Here is a 26240-nt window from a genome sequence, read left to right as displayed (position 1 = left end):
AACCACTAACATCAAAGGGCATAACAGCATATAGATTTGCCCTCCCCTGTGATAGCGTCTCGTATTCACAGTGTGTGATGGGTGTGTATACTCACTCGAAGGTTGTCGTCAGTACGTCCACTGCGCTCCCCCTTCCAGCTGATTGAGACAGCAAAGAGAGGAGAAATGACTGGGTAACGGGGGTTCAACACCACCGCAGCCTGAAGACGAGCTGGAAGGGAAAAATATAACTTATTTCCCTGACTTTTCTAAAGAATTTGTCCAAACAAAGCAGACAGGCCTCCAATTCTTCAGGAATGTCTTAATATATTACGTAGTGAATCATCACTTTAACCCCTGGTAATTACCTGTTCCTCTCTCCAACACGGCCATGAAGAAGAGGTCAGTTTCCCGAGCCAGACCTGCTTCTGACACATGCTGCGTGAACACCAGATTCTATAGAGCGAGAGAGAACACAAAGAATAGTAAACTATATGGTTTATTTAATTAAACCACAATGCCTTTTATAGCCACACCATCTACACAGCAGCTACAATGAGAGTCAGAAATTGTTATATTGAGTGTGAGGTTGAGTTGTAGTCAAAGTTGTGTACTTCCTGTGTACTCCTCGGTTGTGTTGACAGCAAACAAAATGTGAGGAAGTGTTTTGTGTGTTCGTACCGTGTACTCCTGGTGTGTGATGGTAGTCCAGCGAGCCAGGCGAGAGAGAACCTTAGCAGGGAACAGGTGCTTGCACTCACTGGACACTGGAACAATACTGTGCTCTGAAAAACACACACGCATACAATACCCTAAACATGTATTTTATTGTCTGTGTGCGTGTACCCAGTGATGAGAAATGTGAGGAGGACTGTTTGTGCAGGGCCAGGCATGTGTATACCTAGTGAGGAGAACTGTTTGTGCAGGGCCAGGCATGTGTATACCTAGTGAGGAGAACTGTTTGTGCAGGGCCAGGCGTGTGTATACCTAGTGAGGAGAACTGTTTGTGCAGGGCCAGGCGTGTGTATACCTAGTGAGGAGAACTGTTTGTGCAGGGCCAGGCGTGTGTATACCTAGTGAGGAGAACTGTTTGTGCAGGGCCAGGCGTGTGTATACCTAGTGAGGAGAACTGTTTGTGCAGGGCCAGGCGTGTGTATACCTAGTGAGGAGAACTGTTTGTGCAGGGCCAGGCGTGTGTATACCTAGTGAGGAGAACTGTTTGTGCAGGGCCAGGCGTGTGTATACCTAGTGAGGAGAACTGTTTGTGCAGGGCCAGGCGTGTGTATACCTAGTGAGGAGAACTGTTTGTGCAGGGCCAGGCGTGTGTATACCTAGTGAGGAGAACTGTTTGTGCAGGGCCAGGCGTGTGTATACCTAGTGAGGAGAACTGTTTGTGCAGGGCCAGGCGTGTGTATACCTAGTGAGGAGAACTGTTTGTGCAGGGCCAGGCGTGACAGGACTCGTCCTCTCAGCAGCTTCATGGTGCTTTCCATGTGACTGGCACTCAGAGAACTGCCTGCATGCAAACCCTGAAACACACACAGTAGGCTTAAAACACACACACACACGGAGAGAAAGAAGCACACCATAGCAGCAGACACTTCATTAAATGCAATGGGAGGGCCACACACACACCTCTGGGGCGTCACTGGGGAACTTCAGTCCTCCCAGACTCTGCACCCACAGGTAGGGATGACCCAGTTCTGCCACGTAGTCTCCAAATGAACTGATCCTACAATAACACAAAATATATCAATTAATACTGATCCTACAATTAAACAATATCTGTACTGATACTGAAGCAACTGTACACACTGTGTATATAGGTGTTGGGCTTTAGGACAGCATCCTTACCCCACTTTATCAAACTGGTAGCGATTAGAGGGGTTGGGCGTTTCGCACCCCTGGTCGTTGGCATACAGGCAGTTGAGCAGCGTGCCAGAGTTTAACAGCTCCCTGGCAGAAAATAGAATCATTACAAGACAGACAGACACGCACTCCCCAAACTCCACACACACACGCAAGCACACACACGCACGCACCCGGCGCTGATGGCTCCAGTGAGATCTGTGGCGGTGGAGACTTTGGCCTTGACAGTCATGATGTTCAGGTTCATCAGGTAGTAGAAGAACAGATGCAGCACACTGCCGTCTAGACACAGAGGGACAGGGGTTCACTTAGTATGATGCGATCTATTCATAATATATACATAATAGGCTATTTAGCAAACAGGGAGATGAAACATTGTGTGTGTGTGTGCATGTATCGTGGATGGAAAACTGCAAACAGGGAGATGAGACATTGTGTGTGTGTGTGTGTGTGTGTGTGTGTGTGTGTGTGTGTGTGTGTGTGCATGTATCGTGGATGGAAAACTGTATCTGCCACAAGACAGCCCAAAGGCCGGCAGATGGAAATATAGAGATGGCAATCTTAGCGTTCAAAAGCATTGTATGCAGCCAGCAATACACTTGTATCCCCCGTGGACTGGTTTGTACCTAAAACATTGTCCATTCAGGCTGCAAAGGCGTCAAATTCCTCAACTGTATTTAATGGGGAGAAGGCAGAAGAAAAAAAACAGGGAAAATATGCGTACTTTATGAAACACCATTTTCTATCACCATGCTAGAGTAGCTAACGCCTAGAAATGCTACTTTCTGATGTTGCGCCCGCTTTCATTCAGTGGTGAACAACAGACTGCTGTTACCTGATTGGCTGAATGCCATATGCAACATTCATATGCCACTCTAGCATGATGGTGGAAAATGATGTTTTTATAAAGGAAAGTATGCATAGTTTCCCTGTTTTTTCCATCTTCTCTGCATTAACTAAAGTTGAGGAAATTTAAGACTTTGCAGCCTGAAAGGAGAATGTTTTAGGCACGAACCGGTTCACGGGTGATGTCAATGTGAATTAACACAGGATGACTAGATTCTTAGCTATGACACGGTTACTCGGGGCTCTATTTTAACAAACCTAACGTATAAGGTAAATCTAGGTGCTAGCGGTAGCGCTATAGGTTGGTGGGTCAAATATTTGTGATTAAGACTCATTTCAAAGCGGACTCATGAGTCAAACTCTTCATCAACAGTCTTGACTACTTGACGAATGAATTGGACAGGGGAAAAAACAGCCTTCATTGAGAGAGGGGGAAAAAACACGAGTTTGTGTTTCTAAATACAAGGTTTATGGACACAAAAAGCTCATCTCTTGTTCCATGTGTATATGGGCACTGTACTTCACGGCTAGATAGGCTGCACTTCCAATGTTAAAATCCATGCCATAACCCATGTTAAAATCCATGCCATAACCCATGTTAAAATCCATGCCATAACCAACAGTGTTAGCGCTAAGACCAGCTTTCGGTTGGTCTTAAATAGCCCTACCAGTGCATAATGAAATTGCCACTTCGGCGTACGTTTTCAAGGACACACCTCAGATATTGCCACCCCTCCCACTTCAGCGCAAGTGAGCTCATATATGACAGGTAAATAACCAATCCTGGCGCTAGGGTTTGAAAATAGAAGAGCGCTGGCTTCATAGCAGCCAAAAACAGAGTTCATAAGTACTATATAGGATGAAGTGAGGCATTATCTTGCTGACAGGGGAAGGAGGGGAGGAAGAGAGGAACTGGGGAATGGAGAAGAGGAGGAGGGGAGGGAGGGAGAGACGGTAAAGAGGAGGAGAGATGAGGTGAGAGGGATGTTCTGCATTGCAGGCGTAACTCTATCCACTGGCAAGCAGGGAGGAGAGGACAGTATGTGTGTGTGTGTGTGGAGCTGGCAGCGATGTTGCGCTGCAGGCAGGGAGGAGAGGACGGTATGTGTGTGTGTGTGTGTGTGTGGAGCTGGCAGCACTGTAGCGCTGCAGCACTCACACCTTATTTTAAGCACATTTACATCAGCCTCCTCTCACGCTCTCTGTTGTCCTCTAAACCAGTGGTTCCCAACCAGGAGTACTAGGACCCATGGGGGGTACTGGGCCTATCCACAGGGGGTATTTTAGAAGACTCATGAGACCATAGGCTTCAGTTGGTGGTACAGTAACTGAAAAAGGTTGGGAACCACTGCTCTAAACCATGAAGCAGCTTTTAGCGGTTTGCAGCAGTAAAAGCTGCGTATGTGTTTGTGTATATTTGTGAGAGTGTGTGTGTCTGGGTGTCCGTCTCTCAGGGTGCCATTTGGTTCTGTCTGACTGCAGAGCCAGGAGAGACGAGGCGACATTGCGTAACCTTAGTAGTGATGTTATTGTTGATTACACTAAATTAATAATTCTTGTTCAATCTATACACTTAACCATCACCATATACACTGCACCACAAAATCCTTATCACCAACATTAATATCCATTTCTAACAGTCATATACAGTTGAAGTCGGAAGCGAACACCGCTAGCCATTTCACATCCTTACATGGGCAGAACTGAAAAAGCGTGTGTCGAGCAAGGAGGCCTACAAATCTGACTCAGTTACACCAGCTCTGTCAGGAGGAATGGGCCAAAATTCACCCAACTTATTGTGGGAAGCTTGTGGAAGGACACCTGAAACTTTTGACTCAAGTTAAACAATTTAAAAGGCAATGCTACCAAATACACTCAATTAGTATGTAAACTTCTGACCCACTGGGAATGCGATGAAATAAATAAAACCTGAAATAAAGCTGAAATAAATCACTCTACTATTATTCTGACATTTCACATTTTTTAAATAAAGTGGTGATCCTAACTGACCTAAGACAGGGAATTTTTACTAGGATTAAAATGTTAGGAATTGTGAAAAACTGAGTTTAAATGCATTTGGCTAAGGTGTATGTAAACTTCCGACTTCAACGGTAGCTCTGAATGATGCAATTTCTCCCCTTTACTGTCCCAGAGAGACTAAGAAGCAGTGACAGCATCCTGCTGCCTGTCACACAGGAACAGTGTGTGTGTCACTGAGGAGCAGTGACGGAGTACTGCAGTCTTTCACAGAGATAAAAAAAAAACAGCACCATCTGTGAGAGGCTGACACACAGAAACTACTGGAATAGAAAGTGTGTGCGTGTGTACCTTTGCATCTGAGGTCTAGGCAGAGGGAGAGAGGGTGTCTCTTCAGCATTTCACGTCTCTTATCATCCAGCTGTCCACCTGTAGTAGGTCTCCTCCTCTTCTACACACACACAGAGAATTACCATTACTATGTAATCACACTGTCATGTTCTACTGCTCATTAAATCAGATGTACTGATGTCTACACTAACTTAACCAAACATTAGGAACACCTTCCAAAAATGGAGTTGCACCCCTCCCTCTTTGCCCTCAGAACAGCCTCAATTTGTTGGAGCATGGACTCTATGAGGTGTCGAAAGCGTTCCACAGGGATGCTGGCCCATGTTGACTCCAAAGCTTCCCACAGTTGTGTCAAGTTGGCTGGATGTCCTTTGGGTGGTGGACCATTCTTGATACACACGGGAAACTGCGTGGAAAAACCCAGCAGCGTTGTACTTCTTGACACAAACCGGTGCACCTGGCACCTACTACCATACCCCGTTCAAAGGCACTTAAATATTTTGTCTTGCCCATTCACCCTCTGAATGACACACATACACAATCCAGGTCTCAATTGTCTCAAGGGTTAAAAACCCTTCTTTAAAAATCGGTCTCCTACCCTTCATCTACACTGATTGAAATGGATTTAACAAGTGACATCAATAAGGGATCATAGCTTTCACCTGAATTCACCTATTTTCTATACTCAGTGTGTAAATATATATATATATTTGACCTTATGCCTTATATAGTGCACTACTTTAGACCAGAGCGCTGGTACAGCGCATTGGAAAGTATTCAGACCCTTTACTTTTCCCACATTTTGTTAGGTTGCAGCCTTATTCTAAAACACACACAATACCCCATAATGTAAAGCAAAAACAGTAAAAAAAAAAAAAAAGGATTGCTAATTTATACAATTTTTTAAACCGAAATATTACATTTACATAAGTATTCAGACCCTTCACTCAGTACTTTGTTGAAGCACCTTTGGCAGTGATTACAGCTTTGCGTCTTCTTGGGTATGACTCTACAAGCTTGGCAGACCTGTATTTGGGGAGTTTTTCCCATCCTTCTCAGCAGATCCTCCAAAGCTGTGTCAGGTTGGATGAGGAAAGTTGCTGCACAGCTATTTTCAGGTTTCTCCAGAGATGTTCGATTTAAGGTTTAAGTCTGGGTTCTGGCTGGCCCACTCAAGGACATTCGACGAGTTGAGTTGTCTTGGCTGTGTGCATAAGGTTGTTGTCCTGTTAGAAGGTGAACCTTCACCCCAATCTGAGGTCCTGGGTTCTCTGGAGCAGGTTTTCATCAAGGATCTCTCTGTACGATGCGCCGTTCATCTTTCCCTCGATCCTGACTGGTCTCCTAGTACTTTCCCCTGAAAACATCACCCCAGCATTATTCTGCCACCACCATGCTTCACCATAGGGATCGTGCCAGGTTTCTTCCAGATGTGATGCTTGGCATTCAAGCCAAAGAGTTGAATCTTGGTTTCATCAGGCCAGAGAATCTGGTTTCTCATGGTCTGAGAGTCTTTAGGTGCATTTTGGCAAACTCCAAGTGGGCTGTCATGTGCCATTTAATGAGTGGCTTCCATCTGGCCATTCTACCATAAAGGCCTGATTGTTGGAGGGCTGCAGAGAGGGTTGTCCTTCTGGAAGGTTCTCCCATCTCCACAGAGGAACTCTGCAGCTCTGTCAGTGACCATCGGGTTCTTGGTCACCTCCCTGACCAAGGCCCTTCTCCCCCGATTGCTCAGTGTAGCCAGGCGGCCAGCTCTTGGAAGAGTCTTGGTGTCTCCATCATTCTTCATTTAAGAACGAAGGAGGCCATTCAATGCTGCAACATTTTTTGGTACCCTTCTCCAGATATGTGCCTCGACACAATCTTGTCTCGGCGGTCTCCTGGCAATTCCATCAACCTCATGGCTTGGTTTTTGCTCTGACATGCACTGTCTACTGTGGGACTTTTTATAGACAGGTGTGTGCCTTTCCAAATCATGTCCAATCAATTTAATTTACCACAGGTGGACTCCAATCAAGTTGTAGAAACATCTCAAGGATGATCAATAGAAACAGGATGGACCAGAGCTCAAATTCGAGTCACATGGGTCTGAAAATAAGGTATTTAAAAAAATAAAATTGTTTAATAAATTTGCACCAATTTAAAAAAAGTTTCGCTTTGTCATTATTGGGTAGTGTGTGTAGATTACTGAGGATTTTTATTTAATCTATTTTAGAATAAGACTGTAACGTAAGAAAAAGTGGAAAAAGTGAAGGGGTCTGAATACTTTCCGAAGGCACACATATATACGTACGTACGTACGTGTGTATATATACACACACACTTTTGGGGGAACTCAGTCTGGCTTTCAACTTACTTATGAAAGTTGTAATAGTAGAATGCACAAGTTGAAATTTTGAAATTGGGAAGTTCATCATCAGTTGCATACCTTAAAGAACCATTTATAACTAGTCAGAAATGTCCAGATCAACTAGCCCATGTCAGATAATGTTTTTTAGCTACGGTAGGTTTTTGTGTGGTAATGTTGGAGTCACTCAAATGTCACAAGAATACACATTAGACATGGCAAAATATTAAGAATTGCAAGATTATTATTATTTAAAAAAAAATGTAAACAGTTTATGTCATGAACAGTGTTTGTTTCCATAGAAATAGACGTTGCAGGATGTTCATCAATGCTGGAGGGGGGCCTGAGTGAAAAAGTTTGGGAACCCTTGATATAGGGAATAGGGTGCCACTTGGGAAGCAATCTATAAGTGATCATCTGTTATTAAGATGATAGGAGGAGTATTCAATAGAGACAATCAGATCATACACATTTCACAGAGAAAGAGAAGGACTAGCTGGCGGGAAGGGAGGGAGGGAAGAGGGAGGGAGGGAGGGAGGGAAGAGGGAGGGAGGGAAGAGGGAGGGAGGGAGGGAGGGAGGTGAAAGGGGTGAAAAGGAGTTTCAGCTGAGGTTTGGCAGAGCAGCAGTAATGTGTCCAGGCAACCACAGACAGTTGCTTTCAGCAGAAATATGAATCAATAAATAAATAATAACAATAGGCAATTTAAAATGTGTGTACGTAGGAGGGTTGGGTATAGGAGAGGTGAACTCGTTGACCCTGACACGTGTGTGTGTGTGTGTGTGTGTGTTACAGGGGCCTCTAGTGGCAGCATGGTGTGGGATACTCTCACACTCACCGTTTTCTCCTGTTCCTCCTCTGCATCAGAATCCCCAGAATCATCATCTAGAGAGGAGACAATCAAATGACACAGACTTAGATACACATAGTCAAAATACACATAGACGTTTCTCTATTTAAATCACTGCCCTGTCGAACACTCACACGCACACATAATATAGTCATTAACATGCAGCCAGGCAGGTGTGCTGCAGGCTTACCCTGGGAGTCCTCTGGAGGTTTAGACAGAGCTTTGGCCTCGTCCACATCTCCACTGATGGACACACTCAGACTCTTATCTGAAACACACACAAACACAAAACGCATAAAAACCGCATGTCCTCATCAAAATGGATAATGTGACAATTTAAAAAAATGTCTGGCACACAGTCGCGTTCACAAATTTAAGTGAACACACACAAACGCTCACCGCAGGCCTGTCCGTAAGCACTGGCCTGTACCAGTAGGACATAGAGAGAGGTGGGAAGGTGGCGGGCGATCTCTGTCTGTCTCTGGGTCTGTTCAAACGGCATGGAGAGATACTCCTGGACTGGGAGGGATGCCTGGGGAAGGGGACAGGTTTAGGCTTCAGGCCTGGAAGGTCACAGGAGTGTGAGTTACAAAGAGTGTATGTTACCTGCATGATAGCGTTGAGTCCAGGCTGTAGAGAACTCAGGTGTTCCTTCTTCACCTCAATGCCTTTCTGGATCTTCTCCTTACTGGAGAGAGACTCCTTGTACTGCTCAGCCAGCCTACACGCACACACACACACACACAACAGTGGGAGCTCATGTACTGCTCAGCTAATCTACAGAGCAAGAAAGGTTTCTCAGTGTGTGTGGCACCTCTTCCTTTGCTCCAGTTCCCAGTCCAGCCTGGCCAGCGTGAGTTGGTGGGTGTCGTCCTTGGTGAGGGGAGTGCGGGATACCTCAGGGGGGGCCTCCTGGTAGAACTCATCTACACTCACAAGATCTATCTCCTCATGCTTTGACCTGGACACACACACACACGCAGAGGACAACATCAACTTTGAAAATATACTATTAACGTTAGACATTGTGCCTCAAAACTCTTAAGCTTCTCGTTCCTGGACAAATGCGAATTAGAACCCCATCTCCCCCTTTTACTGACTTGAACTCCAGACACTTGCTAATCTCCTTCTGCAGGTGCATGACCTCATAGAGCAGGTTCTGGAGCTGCAGGTGCAACACATCTACTCTCTGCTTGCCCTGGAGGAGGGAGAGCGGTGAGGAGAGTCAATAACTGCTTTTGCCGTGTGTAGAGGGAACTGTGAAATATATATATATATATATATCTATATATATATATATATATATATATATATATATATATATGTGTGTGTACCTCATGCGTCTGGTCTCTCCCCCTCTTCAGTCTCATGTGAGCCAGGCGGTTGAGTTTCTTCAGACTCATAAAGTGGATACAGCTCTGCATCCTCTTCTGTTCTACCTCAGCACACTGGAGGGAAGGGCAGACAACATGGGGGTTAGAGCAACAACTATCTTTTAACACCGAGGAGCGTCTGTGTCAAGGTTTCCCGTCAGGAAAACAAGCAACTGGGAAGATTTACATTATTCGGACATTTAAGAAATGTACCTGTCATCCATGTGCATTGGGTGCGTAACCCATTAGACCGTCCACCCACGCAGCGCTACTTTTTGTCAAGTAATGCCTCAATGTGACAGACAGCATCATTGTGTTTTGGTACACCAGAAGTACATTCATTTCCAATGGAACGCTGCGTTTGCAGCATTGTGTTGCATTGCATAAGTTGTATTTATCTAATGCATGCATCAAATTGTATGCGTAGACTTGACAGAAATAGTAGCAAAATGTGAATGTTGAATTTTATTGGCACACATATCCAGTATAAATGTTGGAATAAATAGTGAAATAAGTTTGACTGGCCAAACCCTCCTCGAACCCGGACGATGCTGGGCCAATTGTGCGCCGTTTCATGGGTCACCCGGTCGCGGCTGGCTGCAACAGTCTGGGATCGAACCCGGGTCTGTGGGGACGCCTCTAGCACTGCGATGCCTTAGACCGCTGCGACCACTATGGAGGCCCTGCCATGTCCATTTTTACATGGCGGGAGATCATTCCTGACAGAATAACGTACTGTTTGCAAAAATCCAACATCCCTGTGTTTTCAGAGTCATTACAGAGTTTGACAGGTGCTGTTCGCAGTTAGAGCCAAAAAACAAGAACTGATTAGAATACAATTATGCTTAAAACAAAGTACAGCGCACATATTGCATATGAATGGCCTACATTTAAAACGTTTTGGAGAAGGCAAGTTCACTTTCTCATCCATAAATTAGTGCAAGTACGCTGTTCAGCAGCTCATGTCAGTGGGATTGGGGGTGGCTTTTCATTAGCAAGGACGTCTACTGTGGATCGCTAAAATAACTATTATGATCACACTTACTCAATTTAAATATTATGTGGACACCTACACATTTGGCAGACAAGTGTGATATATCAGTTTAGTCCTCACAACCAGAATAAAAACTACTCAATTGAATGAAAGAAAAAAATGAATCCCTTTCCAAACATCCTTGCTTTCTCTCTTAGCAGATGACCAACATCAATTTAGGGAATTCATCTTTCAGAACAGTCACACCTATCCTACTGGTCAATAAGCACACAGTCGTCTGGACACTTTCCTACATGTGCAGGTCAGTCACATTCAGTATTTTCATATTGAAAAAATGCAACTGGCAATAGGCTAAAGTCAGACTTCACATATTGGTGCCAATCACTAGTAGCCTTAAACTCCTCCAATTGATGGAGAAATTCGGAGTGCTGCTTGACAAGTTCGAGAGGATCGGCCAGAACCAGCAATGCCTTGCTAAAGGCAATTCCTATCCAACATATTCTGTCTGAGTCTACATTAATGAAATATCATAGGCCTAGTTTTACTATTGATCATTAGATTATATGGCCAATTGAAGAAAATGAATTATTACCAGGATTACGGATTAGGCTAGTAAATGTTTCAAATAATCCGCCCAACCCTGTTTTATTCTTTCTACAAGGAAGGCAACAAAAGGAGCGCATGCTTCCTGTGACTCGTTCAATTGCATGCTGGCAAAGATATAATATAGGCTGTTTTCAGACAGGTTTAAACAGCCAGCCGTGTCTGTGCGCGTGGACGAAAGAGTCACATATGACATTCTGCAGCATTCACCATATAGCGCTTTGAGGCGGTGCTTCGATCTGCTTAACAGATATAGCCGAGGTTCATTCTTAAAGCATTATATTTTAAATTACAAGAGTTACTCTGGTAGGCTTAAAACATTCTTCCTCACCTCAAGTTTAACTGTCGGAGTAGAGCTGGGCAATATGGACAAAAATCCATATGGCTCCAGGCCAGAGTTTGGGAAAATCTGTTTTAAACTAGTACTAGTACTACTAGTTTGATGGTTGTAGCCATTCATTTTCACATTAACAAACACCCATATTAGCAAACTCAATTTCCATCTTCACATCTCTCTAGTATAGGCTACTTATCGTAATGAACAAGATCTGCAAAATGTCTGCGATAAAAGTGAACGGTCTGGATAATTTTAGGTTTATTGGAGTCAGTCGGAGCGCCAATGCACACTGCCTTCATATCATCGGCCTACAGTATAATAGGCTAATAGCCACACCAAACCTTCAAAAAAGTTTCTAAACATTATTAGGGTAATATAAAAATGAAGACATTGTTTATAGGGAAAATACAAGCAGGATATTATATTGTGGTAAACAGAGTTAATTTGGCCAAAGAAAATGGATCAACAGAAGGAAAAGAAAACACTTGCGAACTAGTTTAAACCTTCACAAAAGTTTTGAACAGGCTATATTGCAGCAATTATCAAGAAAGACTAGCGCCTACAGTATCCAACAAATGACAGCAACAAACTAATGATACAGTGCCTTGCAAAAGTATTCATCCCTCTAGGCGTTTTTCCTATTTAGTTGCATTCCAACCTGTAATTTAAATAGATTTTTATTTGGATTTCTTGTAATGGACATACAAAATAGTCCAAATTGGTGAAGTGAAAAAATAAAAAATAAATACTTGTTTAAAAAAATTCTAAAAAATAAACAAAAACGGGAAAGTGGTGTGTGCATATGTATTCAACAACAGACATAAACTGAACAAGTTTCAAGACATGTGACTAACAGAAATGGAAAAATATGTCCCTGAACAAAGGGGGGGGATCAAAACCAAAAGTTTAAGTCAGTATCTGGTGTGGCCACCAGCCTCATTAAGTACTGCAGTGTATCTCCTCTCTTGGACTGCACCAGATTTGCAAGTTCTTGCTGTGAGACGTTACCCTGCTCTTCCACCAAGGCACCTGCAAGTTCCAGGACATTTCTGGGGGAATGGCTCTAGTCCTCACCCTCCGATCGAACAGGTCCCAGATGTGCTCAAAAGGATTGCGATCCGGGCTCTTCATTGGCCATGGCAGAACACTGACATTCCTGTCTTGCAGGAAATCACACAGAACGAGCAGTATGGCAGGTGGAATTGTCATGCTGAAGGGTCATGTCAGGATGAGCCTGCAGGAAGGGTAGCACATGAGTGAGGAGGATGTCTTCCCTGTAACGCACAGCATTGAGATTGCCTGCAATGACAATCTCAGTCAGATGATGCTGTGACAAACTGCCCCAGACCATGACAGACCCTCCACCCCAAAATCTATCCCGCTCCAGATTACAGGCCTCGGTGTAACGCTCATTCCTCAACGATAAATGCAAATCCGACCATCACCCCTGGTGAGACAAAACTGCGACTCCTCAATGAAGAGCACTTTTTGCCAGTCCTGTTTGGTCCAGCGACGGTGGGTTTGTGCCCATAGGCGACGTTGTTGTCGGTGATGTCTGGTGAGGACCTGCCTTTACAACAGGTAAAGTCCCACAGGTGTGATGTTCGGATGTACCGATCCTCTGCAGGTGTTGTTACACATGGTTTACCACTACGAGGACGATCAGCTCTCCGTCCTTTCTCCCTGTAGCGCTGTCTTAGGCGTCTCACAGTACAGACATTGCAATTTATTGCCCTGGCCACATCTGTAGTCCTCATGCCTCCTTGCAGCATGCCTAAGGCACATTCACGCAGATGAGCAGGGACCCTGGACATCTTTCTTTTGGGTGTTTTTCAGAGTCAGTGGAAAGGCCTCTTTAGTGTCCTAAGTTTTCACAACTGTGACCTTAATTGCCTACCGTCTGTAAGCTATTAGTGTCTTAACGACCGTTCCACAGGTGCATGTTCATTAATTGTTTATGGTTCATTGAACAAGCATGGGAAACAGTGTTTAAACTCTTTACAATGAAGATCTGTGAATTTATTTGGATTTTTACAAATTATCTTTGAAAGTCAGGGTCCTGAAAAAGGGATGTTTCTTTTTTTGCTGAGTTTATAAACCTTTTCTGAAAGGCCCCAGAGTCTGCAACACCACTAAACAAGGGGCAATATGAAGACCAAGGAGCTCTCCAAACAGGTCAGGGACAAAGTTGTGAAGTACAGATCAGGGTTGGGTTATAAAATAATATCTGAAACTTTGAACATCCCATGGAGCACCATTAAATCCGTTATTAAAAAATGAAAAGAATATGGCACCACAACAAACCTGCCAAGAGAGGGCCACCCACCAAAACTCACAGACCAGGCAAGGAGGGCATTAATCAGAGAGGCAACAAAGAGACCAAAAATAACCCTGAAGGAGCTGCAAAGCTCCACAGCGGAGATTGGAGTATCTGTCAATAGGACCACTTTAAGCTGTACACTCCACAGAGCCGGGCTTTACGGAAGAGTGGCCAGAAAAAAAGCCATTGCTTAAAGAAAAAAAACAAGCAACACACATTTAGCATTCGCCAAAAGGCATGTGGGAGACTCCACAAACATATGGAAGAAGGTACTCTGGTCAGATGAGACTAATATTGAGCTTTTTGGTCATCAAAGAAAACGCTATGTCTGGCGCAAATCCAACACCTCTCATCAACCTGAGAACACCATCAGTGAAGCATGGTGATTGCAGCATCATGCTGTGGGGATGTTGTTGTTGTTGTTGTTTTTTTAAAACGTCAGGGACTGGGAAACTGGTCAGACTTGAAGGAATGATGGATGGCGCTAAATACAGGGACATTCTTAAGGGAAATCTGTTTCAGTCTTCCAGAGATTTGAGACTGGGACGGAGGTTCACCTTCCAGCAGGACAATGACCCTAAGCATACTGTTAAAGCAACACTTGAGTTGTTTAAGGGGAAACATTTAAAGGTCTTGGAATAGCCCAGTCAAAGCCCAGACCTCAATCCAATTGAGAATCTGTGGCATGACAAATATTGCTGTACACCAGCGGAACCCATCCAACTTGAAGCAGCTGGAGCAGTTTTGCCTTGAAGAATGGGCAAAAATCCCAGTGGATAGATGTGCCAAGCTTACAGAGACATACCCCAAGAGACTTGCAGCTGTAATTGCTGCAAAAGGTAGCTCTACAAAGTATTGACTTGCGAGGGTGAATAGTTATGCACACTCAAGTTTTTTTTAGTCTTATTTCTTGTTTGTTTCACAATAAAAACAATTTTGCATCTTCAAAGTGTTAGGCACGTTGTGTAAATCAAGTAATACAAACCCCCTTCAAAAAATTTACAAAAATAGGAAAAATAACAAGGGGGGGGGGGGGGGTGAATACTTTCACAAGCCATTGTATCTAATTTACAACAAGCCTACTTAACACCCATCTTAAACTAAACACATTTTGCATATTTAAAGAACTGGTTTATATTAATCAATAGGCCTACGACAACAACGACATACAATAATAATGCTAAAACAAATTATTATAAATACAAATGTTTTTATAAATAAAAGTTCCTACCTGAATACAGCTGCACAGTAGCCTGCATTTGGCCCCGCTAATGAGGACATGCCCCTTCTACGCTATTCAACATAGAGAGTATGCCTAACTTTCGCTTTACATCAATGAAAAGTCCTCCCTCTTCACAATCAACAGTAGCGTAGGCCAAGGCTCCTCTCTCTCTTACCTCAGCAGCAGGTGCACGCACGTAAGGCAGTTGGCAATGCCAAGGAGTGAGAGAATGGTGCTTAAGCGCAAGATCCGGGGGTATGATATGCAGCTCCAGACAATATGGCCGGATACATTTTTTGTTGTTGTTGCTTTTATTACATTTTATCGGCCTAAAGCCGGCAATTACCAGCTAACAAAAACCCTGGTGTGTGTATGTTTCTTACCCCATCCTTGGCGCCGTTGGCTTTCAGCTCCTGGATATCGTTCATCAGTTGGGCCAGAGCTTCACAGGTTAGTTTATATTGCTGGTAGTCCTCCTCTGGGTCCCTGCCATCCAGCTCCACCTCCTCACTATACACACGTACATCCTGAATACACACACACCAAAGTAGTCAATTTCAGTAATGCTCCATCCTCTCTGCGGTTCCCATCTTGACCCCCACCCCCCTCCCTTCCTCCACTGTACCTGCTGTCCACCCCTCTCCTCTCCAGTGCTCACCTGGTCCCCCTCTCCACGGCCACGTTTCACCTCCGGTGTGCCCATCTCGCTGCGGAGAACCTTCGACTTGCGCTTCTTCAGGGCGTCAGACATGGCTGGTCAACGTCAGACTAGTCTAGGACACTATAGCAGGTTTTTGGTATGGAAACAGACCAGTAAAAAATACAATGCCACTAAATAATATTTACATATCTTATATTACTCATATGTATAAACTGTATTTTATACCATCTATTGCACCTTCCCTATGCAGCTTGGCCATCGCTTATCCATATACTTATGTACATATTCTCATTCACCCCTTTAGATTTGTAAGTATTAGGTTGCTGTGGGGAATTGTTAGATTACTTGTTAGATATTACTGCACTGTCGGAACTAGAAGCACAAGCATTTCACTACACTCGCATTAACATCTGTTAACCATATGTATGTGACAAATAACATTTTCTTTTATTTGTTACTAATGCATTTCACATAAATAGCTATTTACCAAAGTTCAACAAATGTTAATCATAAGTGACCATATGATTGTTCTAAAAACAAAGTCAACGTCAGTAACTGAGAGGATCTAGCTAGGTAGATGTGCTGAGCGATTACTGCTATTTGAGATTGGTTCGTTTTACGTTAGATTTGAGCCAAAAATAGCAAACAAATATTCCATTGTCCACAATGGATAAACATCAATACAAAAAAAGGAAATTACTATGAAATAATACAATATTTCAGTTGTGTATATTACTTATGACTTCATTATTTTTAATTCCTTAAAGTCTTCATCTCAGCTCAGGCAGTTGCAGCCAGACAACCATCTAACGTTATTTCTGTACTGTCTTTAGTCATCCAATTTAGCTAGGCTTGACTGCCTAAGTATGCTGCAGAGCTGTCTGACTAAATAAAGTAGTACTTTCACGAACTGTGTATATCCTTCTCATCGTTGTGTTGTGTACATTCCTCTCTCATGCGGTCAGTGTGTATCAGTGTGTATCAAATCTAATGTAGCAGGCGTAAACGTGTATTACAAGGAACCCAAACCGGCTGCACAGGTGCGCCATCATGCATGAATTTATTTTGTCCCCCCACACCAAACGCGATCACGACACGCGGGATAAAATATCAAAACAAACTCTGAACCAATTACATTAATTTGGGGACAGGTTGAAAAGCATTAAACATTTATGGCAATTTAGCTAGCTAGCTTGCACTTGCTAGCGAATTTGTCCTATTTAGCTAGCTTGCTGTTGCTAGCTAATTTGTCCTGGGATATAAACATTGAATTGTTATTTACCCTGATATGCCTAAAGGTCCTCTACTCCAACAATTAATCCACACATAAAACGGTAAACCGAATCGTTTCTAGTCATCTCTCCTCCTTCCAGGCTTTTTCCTTCTCTTGACTTTATATTGGCAACTTTCATAAATTAGGTGCATTACCGCCACTGACCTCATTCGTCTTCAGTCACCCACGTGGGTATAACCAATGAGATGGCACGTGGGTACCTGCTTCTACAAACCAATGAGGAGATGGGAGAGGCAGGACTTGCAGCGTGATCTGCGTCAGAAATAGAACTGATTTCTATTTTAGCCCTTGGCAACGCAGACGCTCGTTGACGCGCACGAGCAGTGTGGTCAGCCTATTACACGGAACCCAAACCGGCTGCGTGCGTGCATAAATGTATTTTGTCCCTCCACAACAAACGCGATCACGACACGCAGGTTAAAATATCAAAACAAACTCTGAACCAATTACATTAATTTGTGGACAGGTCAAAAAGCATTAAACAAAGTTGCCAACTTGCTGTTGCTAGTTAATTTGTCCTGGGATATAAACATTGAGTTATTTTATCTGGAAATGCACAAGATCCTCTACTCCAACAATTAATCCACACATAAAATGGTCAACCGAATAATTTCTAGTCATCTCTCCTCTTTCCAGGCTTTTTCATCTTTGGACTTATATGGTGATTGACATCTAAACGTTCATAGTATTACGACGACTAGCAATTACGACGACATGCAACACGACCGGTGTAGTTGGGGTATTAGTCTGTGCGAGCCGGAAAGAACAGGTGCAATGGATTATGGTCATTTTAGTTAATAACTACATTTCTTCTCTGAACTTGGTCAGAAAGGAAAAGAGGCAAAGCGAGAGGTTTCACTTTCCAAAATCTGTCCAAAATAATCGCAATGCATTTCTATGGGTCTTTTTGGAGCTAAACTTGTCGCCTGCCTTCCCAAATTGGGAATGACCCCTTCCCAACGACGATTGTTAGGGCGGAGACATGAGCATCTCGTCATTATAAAAAGATCTCTGACTAGGTTGAATAGTTCCTTAATGAAAACTACAATTCCCTTCAGCCCAGCGTCCCACACAGTTCTTGCCTTGATTTCTCTCGTGGATGATTTGATTTCGTTCTAGAAAACAGCACTGGGCTCACAAAAAAAAGTAAAACTGAATGGAATTCAAGTAATTGAACTGATATTGGTCAATTAGTTGTTTAATACCCCCCCGACCCGCCAAAATGGTGGTTAATCGCCCAGCACTACTAGCCACGATGTAGGTACGAAACTTGGTGATGCTTTCAAATTATGTAGGAAACGCCATGCACATTTATGTTCAACAATTCCAAACTGTCCCTCTACAAGTCCGAATGTTGAATAAACTTCATTTGAACTCTGCTAATTGTCTGTGGTGTTGGGTCCTTCAGTTGGTCTAAATTTGAGACAAAATATCCACAGGATAGTGTTCTTAACCCGTCTTCAAAACATGGGTCTATGTGTGGCAATCAAGATTTGTTTTCTTCTGACCAAAGGCAGCTGCTGAACACAAGACAGAAGAAAACGCCTACCTGTAACCAAAGTGTTTAGGGGCTTACATGCTTTTGCCAGGTGATTTAAATTTCAACGGTAGTACGGGCGCTCTAAAAAGTAGGGTAAACAATACTTTCCTGTTGATATTTTGTCCCCCAAAAATTGAGTGGATGAAGGTACAACTGCACAGTTAGCGCCTAGACCCCTAGTTACCTCTAGGTGTCCACACAGTGAGCCTAGCCGAAACATATTCTACCAGTTGTTATCGCTGTTGGTCCTTTCGAAGGTAAGAATGCGATACTATATATCCACAGAAAAGTATAATTAAGTCACCTTAAGTGCTGGCAGTGCTTTCATATTTCTATCACCTGAAGCATGTGCAGAACTCGGCAAGTATGGTGTGGCCGATGTGAAATGGCTAGCTAGTTAGCGGTGGTGCGCACTAATAGTGTTTCAGTTGGTGACGTCACTCGCTCTGAGACCTAGAAGTAGTTGTTCTCCTTGCTCTGCAAGGGCCGTGGCTTTTGTGGCGCGATGGGTAACGATGCTTTGTGAGTGACTGTAGTTGATGTGTGCAGAGGGTCCCAGGTTGGGGCGAGGAGAGGGACGGAAGCTATACTGTTACATATGCACCCAAAGCCTTAAACACGGGCACCCTCATAGATATCATCCTAACCAACTTCCCCTCTAAATACACCTCTGCTGTCTTCAACCAAGATCTCAGCGATCACTGCCTCATTGCCTGCATCCGTAATGGGTCAGCGGTCAAACGACCTCCACTCATCACTGTAAAACGCTCCCTGAAACACTTCAGCGAGCAGGCCTTTCTAATCGACCTGGCCGGGGTGTCCTGGAAGGATATTGATCTCATCCCGTCAGTAGAGGATGCCTGGATATTTTTTAAAAATGCCTTCCTAACAATCTTAAATAAACATGCCCCATTCAAGAAAATTAGAACCAGGAACAGATATAGCCCTTGGTTCTCCCCAGACCTGACTGCCCTTAACCAACACAAAAACATCCTATGGCGTTCTGCATTAGCATCGAACAGCCCCCGTGATATGCAGCTGTTCAGGGAAGCTAGAAACCGTTATACACAGGCAGTTAGAAAAGCCAAGGCTAGCTTTTTCAAGCAGAAATTTGCTTCCTGCAACACTAACTCTAAAAAGTTCTGGGACACTGTAAAGTCCATGGAGAATAAGAACACCTCCTCCCAGCTGCCCACTGCACTGAAGATAGGAAACACTGTCACCACTGATAAATCCACCATAATTGAGAATTTCAATAAGCATTTTTCTACGGCTGGCCATGCTTTCCACCTGGCAACTCCTACCCCGGTCAACAGCACTGCACCCCCAACAGCAACTCGCCCAAGCCTTCCCCATTTCTCCTTCTCCCAAATCCATTCAGCTGAAGTTCTGAAAGAGCTGAAAAATCTGGACCCCTACAAATCAGCCGGGCTAGACAATCTGGACCCTTTCTTTCTAAAATTATCTGCCGAAATTGTTGCCACCCCTATTACTAGCCTGTTCAACCTCTCTTTCGTGTCATCTGAGATTCCCAAAGATTGGAAAGCAGCTGCGGTCATCCCCCTCTTCAAAGGGGGACACTCTTGACCCAAACTGCTACAGACCTATATCTATCCTACCATGCCTTTCTAAGGTCTTCGAAAGCCAAGTCAACAAACAGATTACCGACCATTTCGAATCTCACCATACCTTCTCTGCTATGCAATCTGGTTTCAGAGCTGGTCATGGGTGCACCTCAGCCACGCTCAAGGTCCTAAACGATATCTTAACCGCCATCGATAAGAAACATTACTGTGCAGCCGTATTCATTGATCTGGCCAAGGCTTTCGACTCTGTCAACCACCACATCCTCATCGGCAGACTCGACAGCCTTGGTTTCTCAAATGATTGCCTCGCCTGGTTCACCAACTACTTCTCTGATAGAGTTCAGTGTGTCAAATCGGAGGGTCTGCTGTCCGGACCTCTGGCAGTCTCTATGGGGGTGCCACAGGGTTCAATTCTTGGACCGACTCTCTTCTCTGTATACATCAATGAGGTCGCTCTTGCTGCTGGTGAGTCTCTGATCCACCTCTCGCAGACGACACCATTCTGTATACTTCCGGCCCTTCTTTGGACACTGTGTTAACAACCCTCCAGGCAAGCTTCAATGCCATACAACTCTCCTTCCGTGGCCTCCAATTGCTCTTAAATACAAGTAAAACTAAATGCATGCTCTTCAACCGATCGCTACCTGCACCTACCCGCCTGTCCAACATCACTACTCTGGACGGCTCTGACTTAGAATACGTGGACAACTACAAATACTTAGGTGTCTGGTTAGACTGTAAACTCTCCTTCCAGACCCATATCAAACATCTCCAATCCAAAGTTAAATCTAGAATTGGCTTCCTATTTCGCAACAAAGCATCCTTCACTCATGCTGCCAAACATACCCTTGTAAAATTGACCATCCTACCAATCCTCGACTTTGGCGATGTCATTTACAAAATAGCCTCCAATACCCTACTCAACAAATTGGATGCAGTCTATCACAGTGCTATCCGTTTTGTCACCAAAGCCCCATATACTACCCACCATTGCGACCTGTACGCTCTCGTTGGCTGGCCCTCGCTTCATACTCGTCGCCAAACCCACTGGCTCCATGTCATCTACAAGACCCTGCTAGGTAAAGTCCCCCTTATCTCAGCTCGCTGGTCACCATAGCATCTCCCACCTGTAGCACACGCTCCAGCAGGTATATCTCTCTAGTCACCCCCAAAACCAATTCTTTCTTTGGCCGCCTCTCCTTCCAGTTCTCTGCTGCCAATGACTGGAACGAACTACAAAAATCTCTGAAACTGGAAACACTTATCTCCCTCACTAGCTTTAAGCACCAACTGTCAGAGCATCTTACAGATTACTGCACCTGTACATAGCCCACCTATAATTTAGCCCAAACAACTACCTCTTTCCCAACTGTATTTCATTTATTTATTTATTTTGCTCCTTTGCACCCCATTATTTTTATTTCTACTTTGCACATTCTTCCATTGCAAAACTACCATTCCAGTGTTTTACTTGCTATATTGTATTTACTTTGCCACCATGGCCTTTTTTGCCTTTACCTCCCTTCTCACCTAATTTGCTCACATTGTATATAGACTTGTTTTTTTTTTACTGTATTATTGACTGTATGTTTGTTTTACTCCATGTGTAACTCTGTGTCGTTGTATGTGTCGAACTGCTTTGCTTTATCTTGGCCAGGTCGCAATTGTAAATGAGAACTTGTTCTCAACTTGCTTACCTGGTTAAATAAAGGTGAAATAAATCAAATTAAAATAAAATGCACGCATGTATTGTCATCGTGTGTACATGCTTCAAGTGACAGCAATCTGAATGTACTACCAGCACTATGAATAGTTGATTTGATTATATTTCCCTGTTGATATATTGTCTAATTCCTACCTGCAAAAGGACCAGCCACATGGACAACCGGTAAAGTAAGTTTAAATAAATATAAATAAATATTTTATTCAACACTCTGTCTTGTAGAGGTCCTGAGAGTAGACTTCCCTGATTCAATTGCACATTTCTGCCAGGTGTAGAATTCAATGCAATGTTGGGTTCCCAGGCAACCCACAGGGTAATATACTATTGGAAGGTAAGGGTGCTCTCAAGCGGCTAGACGTTCTTTACCATTCGGCCAGCAGCTTTGCCAGCAATGCTGCTTAGAGGACACATAACTGCACTCTATACTCCTCTGTAAACTGGTCATCTCTGTATACCTGTCGAAAGACCCACTGGCTGATGCTTATTAATAACCCCCCCCATCTGAGATACCTACTGCAGCCCTCATCCTCCATATACAACACCAGTCAGATTCTGTTAAAGGTCCCCAAAGCACACGCATCCATGGGTCACTCCTCTTTTCAGTTCGCTCCTGCTAACGACTGGAACGAGCTGCAAAAAACACTCCAACTGGACAGTTTAATCTCCATCTCTTCATTCAATGACTCAATCATGGACACTGACAGTTGTGGCTGCTTCGTGTGATGTGTTGGCTCTACCTTCCTGCCTTTGTGCTGCTGTTGTCCGTGCCAAATAACGTTTGTATGTTGTTATGTGGTGTTGCTGCCATGCTATGTTGTCTTAGATCTCTCTTGTTTTGTCCTATATTTTTAATCCCAGCTCCCACAGGAGGCCTTTTGGTAGGCCGTCGTCATTGTAAATAAGAATATGTTTTCCTTACTGACTTGCCTAGTTAAAGTCCAGCATTGACGTTGTCGTGCTGAAAAACTTACTTCCTGATGTTGCGGTGTGAATTTAGCCAGCAGTAAACAGCCTCACGCGGTGTGCAACATCAAGAATATCTGACAATTGTGAAAATGTGTTTTATAAGGAAGTACGCATATTTCCCTTTTTTCCAACGAGAAGTCATTCAATCAAGTTAAGGAGAAAAACGACGCATTTCCAGCCTAAATGGAGGATGTTTTATGTACGAGCCGGTCGATGGGGGACACCAGTGTATTGCTGGCTGAGCACATTGACAAACGACGTAGAATAAAATACATAATAGCTCCATCTTGCGGCCGGTTGGGCTACCGCACAATTGAGTTCAAATGTAATTTTATTCTACATTCTTGCTTTTAAGGAACACTTCGACGATTTTGCAATGCTATGTTTGACTGTATATTAAGTATTGGTATAAAAGTCAGATGTATTAGGCAAGCCAGGTTGGAGCTTTGTGTCAAGCGAGCCAGCTAAAGTTAGCAAATGCACAAACTAGGTAGCTATCAAAGTAGCAATAACAAATATTACAGGCAACACACATACTCACCAAAACGAAATAAAATACGAAAAACTAAATCAGAATTCATTTAACCATAAATCTCGTGCACAAGTTGTTCTAAAGACACTTTGTTTCCAGTTCCAAAGCAAAGCACTATGGGTAACGACCTTCTTCGTTGGTGGCGACAACAGCAGGTAGTTTAGCGAGGAGAGATGCATACCGCTTCTTAGGGTACTGGAGGCCGAACCTCAGAGAGTACAGTATCTCGACTGTCTCGGTAGGTTCTCGTCTATACTGAACAAAAATATAAATGCAATTTCAACGATTTTACTGAGTTACAGTTCATAGACGGAAATCAGTCAATTGAAATGAACTCATTTGGCCCTAATCTATGGTTTCACATGACTGGACAGGGGCACAGCCATGGGTGGGCCTGGGAGGGCATGGGCCCACTCACTGGGGAGCCAGGCCCAGCCAATCAGAATGAGTTTTTACCCACAAAATGGCTTTATTACAGACATAAATACTCAGTTTCATCAGCTGTTGGGTCTCAGATCCTGCAATTGAAGAAGCCAGACGTGGAGGTCCTGGGCTGGCGTGGTTACACTTGGTCTGCAGTTGTGAGGCCACCGCACCTGTCAGGTGGATGGATTATCTTGTAAAATTAGAAATGCTGACTAACAGGGATGTAAGCTTTTCACGAAATAAGCTTTTTGTGCATATGGAAAATTTCAGACATTTTATTTCAGCTCATGAAACATGGGACAAATACGGGACAAACACTTTACATGTTGTTTAGTAAAAAATAGAATTTGCACCACAGTGGTAGGTATACACAAGGGTTTCAGTCAGCAAAAATGCTTATCTGGAATTATCAGTTAACTATTTAAACTCCCACTCTTGGCTTGCAGCGGTGAGTCTACAATTTAAAAAAGGAGTCTAAAATAGAAAGTCCAAAAATAATTTATTCATGGTTCCCAATGACATATTCCAGTGACCTCTCCTCCCCAATGGCACCCTCCATCACTTGGCCATATCGATGAGACTCTGTAGGGACGTAGGGTCCCAGGTCTTCTCTCCCGATGTAGATGATGATGTGTCCGAAGGTGTACAGCTGTTTGGCAACCAGCGGCATGAAGACAATGTTGTTCTCCTCAGCCTTGGTCTGGATAAGGTTGTTGGTGGACAGGCTGGCACCGATGCCACACTGTGCCACGCTCGCAGCATCCCCAACGCTCTTGCAAAGCCTCGTACTGGAAGTCCTTACGATGCTCTGTGTGTGTGAGATACGCTATGTTCTCACAGGTACCGGGCTGCATGTACCCCCCCACCTACAGAAGGAGAATGAGAAGGGTGAGTATCATACTGTAGACCCCCAGGAAGAGTAGTAGATGCTTTTGCAGCAGCTAATGGGGATCCTAATAAATACCAAATATTAACCTATACAAAGGTCAGTTCTCAGTTCATGTTGTCTGGTGCTGCGTGTGTGTGTGTTTGTAATACTAACCTAGGCTAGAGGAGAGAGTGCGGTTCATGATGTCCAGAGCTTCATTGTCTCAGGATGGTAAGTTGGTGGTTGAAGATATCCCTCTCGTGGTGTGGGGGCTGTGCTTTGGCAAAGTGGGTGGGGTTATATCCTGCCTGTTTGACCCTTTCCGGGGGTATCGTCGGACGGGGCCACAGTGTCTCCTGACCCCTCCAGCCTCCAGTATTTATGCTGCAGTAGTTTGTGTCGGGGGGCTAGGGTCAGTCTGTTATATCTGGAGTATTTCTCCTGTCTTATCCGGTGTCCTGTGTGAATTTAAGTATGCTCTCTCTAATTCTCTTTTTTTCCCTCTTGGAGGACCTGAGCCTTAGGACCATGCCTCAGGACTACCTGGCCTGATGACTCCTTGCTGCCCCCAGTCCACCTGGCCGTGCTGATGCTCCAGTTTCAACTGTTCTGCCTGCGGCCATAGAACCCTGACCTGTTCACCGGACATGCTACCTGTCCCAGACCTGCTGTTTTCAACTCTCTAGAGACAGCAGGAGAGGTAGAGATACTCTGTATGATCGGCGGCTATGAAAAGTCAACTGACATTTACTCCTGAGGTGCTGACCTGTTGCACCCTCGACAACCACTGTGATTATTATTATTTGACCCTGCTGGTCATCTATGAATATTTGAACATCTTGGCCATGTTCTGTTATAATCTCCACCCAGCACAGCCAGAAGAGGACTGGCCACCCCTCATAGCCTGGTTCCTCTCTAGGTTTCTTCCTAGGCTCTGGCCTTTCTAGGGTGTGTTTCCTAGCCACTGTGCTTCTACACCTGTATTGCTTGCTGTTTTAGGCTGGGTTTCTGTACAGCACTTTGTGACATCAGCTGATGTAAGAAGGGCTTTATCAATTAATTTAATTCATTCATTGGTTGAACAAACTTGTCCTTTGAGTGGATGAGCCAGAACAGCATCACTGAACATGGACTTCCAGCCCAGGTACCACCTAGTAATCTCCTCATAGGTAGGACTGTTACTGAGCCACGAACACAGCACCTACAAAAAACAGTTATCTGCAATTACCCTACTATTTTAGGTCTAAGCAACAGCAACGGTAATCATAAATGACTAAGTCAATGTGCTTTCTCACACACATACACTACTGGTCAAAAGTTTTAAAAGACCTACTCATTAAAGTGTTTGCTTTATTTGTACTATTTTCTACATTGTAAAATACTATGAAATAACACATATGGAATCATGTAACCAAAACAGTGTTAAACAAATCAACATTTTATATTTGATATTCTTCAAATAGCCACCCTTTTCCTTGATGACAGCTTTGCACACTCTTGGCATTCTCTCAACCAGCTTCACCTGTAATGCTTTTCAAACAGTCTTGAAGGAGTTACCACATATGCTGAGCAC

General features: G+C 43.9%; 1 protein-coding gene across 3 annotated transcripts in view; it reads right to left on the bottom strand.

The window, feature by feature from the left end:
• LOC115140147 (THO complex subunit 5 homolog) overlaps positions 1 to 23500 on the bottom strand; it is a 30550-nt gene extending 7050 nt beyond the window's left edge. Inside the window, exons 1-18 of one of the 3 annotated variants that reach the window (XM_065026699.1) lie at positions 23383 to 23500; positions 15697 to 15852; positions 15455 to 15598; positions 9557 to 9670; positions 9323 to 9420; positions 9037 to 9183; positions 8829 to 8943; positions 8622 to 8754; positions 8413 to 8490; positions 8211 to 8257; positions 5023 to 5122; positions 2022 to 2130; positions 1834 to 1935; positions 1615 to 1711; positions 1397 to 1508; positions 661 to 764; positions 348 to 435; positions 96 to 211 (exon numbers count right to left, since the gene is read on the bottom strand). In XM_065026699.1, the coding sequence (XP_064882771.1) occupies positions 96 to 211; positions 348 to 435; positions 661 to 764; positions 1397 to 1508; positions 1615 to 1711; positions 1834 to 1935; positions 2022 to 2130; positions 5023 to 5122; positions 8211 to 8257; positions 8413 to 8490; positions 8622 to 8754; positions 8829 to 8943; positions 9037 to 9183; positions 9323 to 9420; positions 9557 to 9670; positions 15455 to 15598; positions 15697 to 15822 (1830 nt within the window). In that variant the 5' untranslated portion in view covers positions 15823 to 15852; positions 23383 to 23500. Of the gene's footprint in view, positions 1 to 95; positions 212 to 347; positions 436 to 660; positions 765 to 1396; positions 1509 to 1614; positions 1712 to 1833; positions 1936 to 2021; positions 2131 to 5022; positions 5123 to 8210; positions 8258 to 8412; positions 8491 to 8621; positions 8755 to 8828; positions 8944 to 9036; positions 9184 to 9322; positions 9421 to 9556; positions 9671 to 15454; positions 15599 to 15696; positions 15853 to 22389; positions 22783 to 23382 lie in introns of those variants that run through there. The other 2 variants (XM_029678299.2, XM_065026700.1) reach the window with 2 other exon arrangements.
• Positions 23501 to 26240: the final 2740 nt, after the last annotated feature.

Source organism: Oncorhynchus nerka, linkage group LG13, assembly GCF_034236695.1.
Source record: "Oncorhynchus nerka isolate Pitt River linkage group LG13, Oner_Uvic_2.0, whole genome shotgun sequence".
Lineage (NCBI taxonomy): Eukaryota > Metazoa > Chordata > Actinopteri > Salmoniformes > Salmonidae > Oncorhynchus > Oncorhynchus nerka.
The sequence above is the reverse complement of the archived record's forward strand: the minus strand, read 5'-3'. Positions and strand labels throughout refer to the sequence as shown.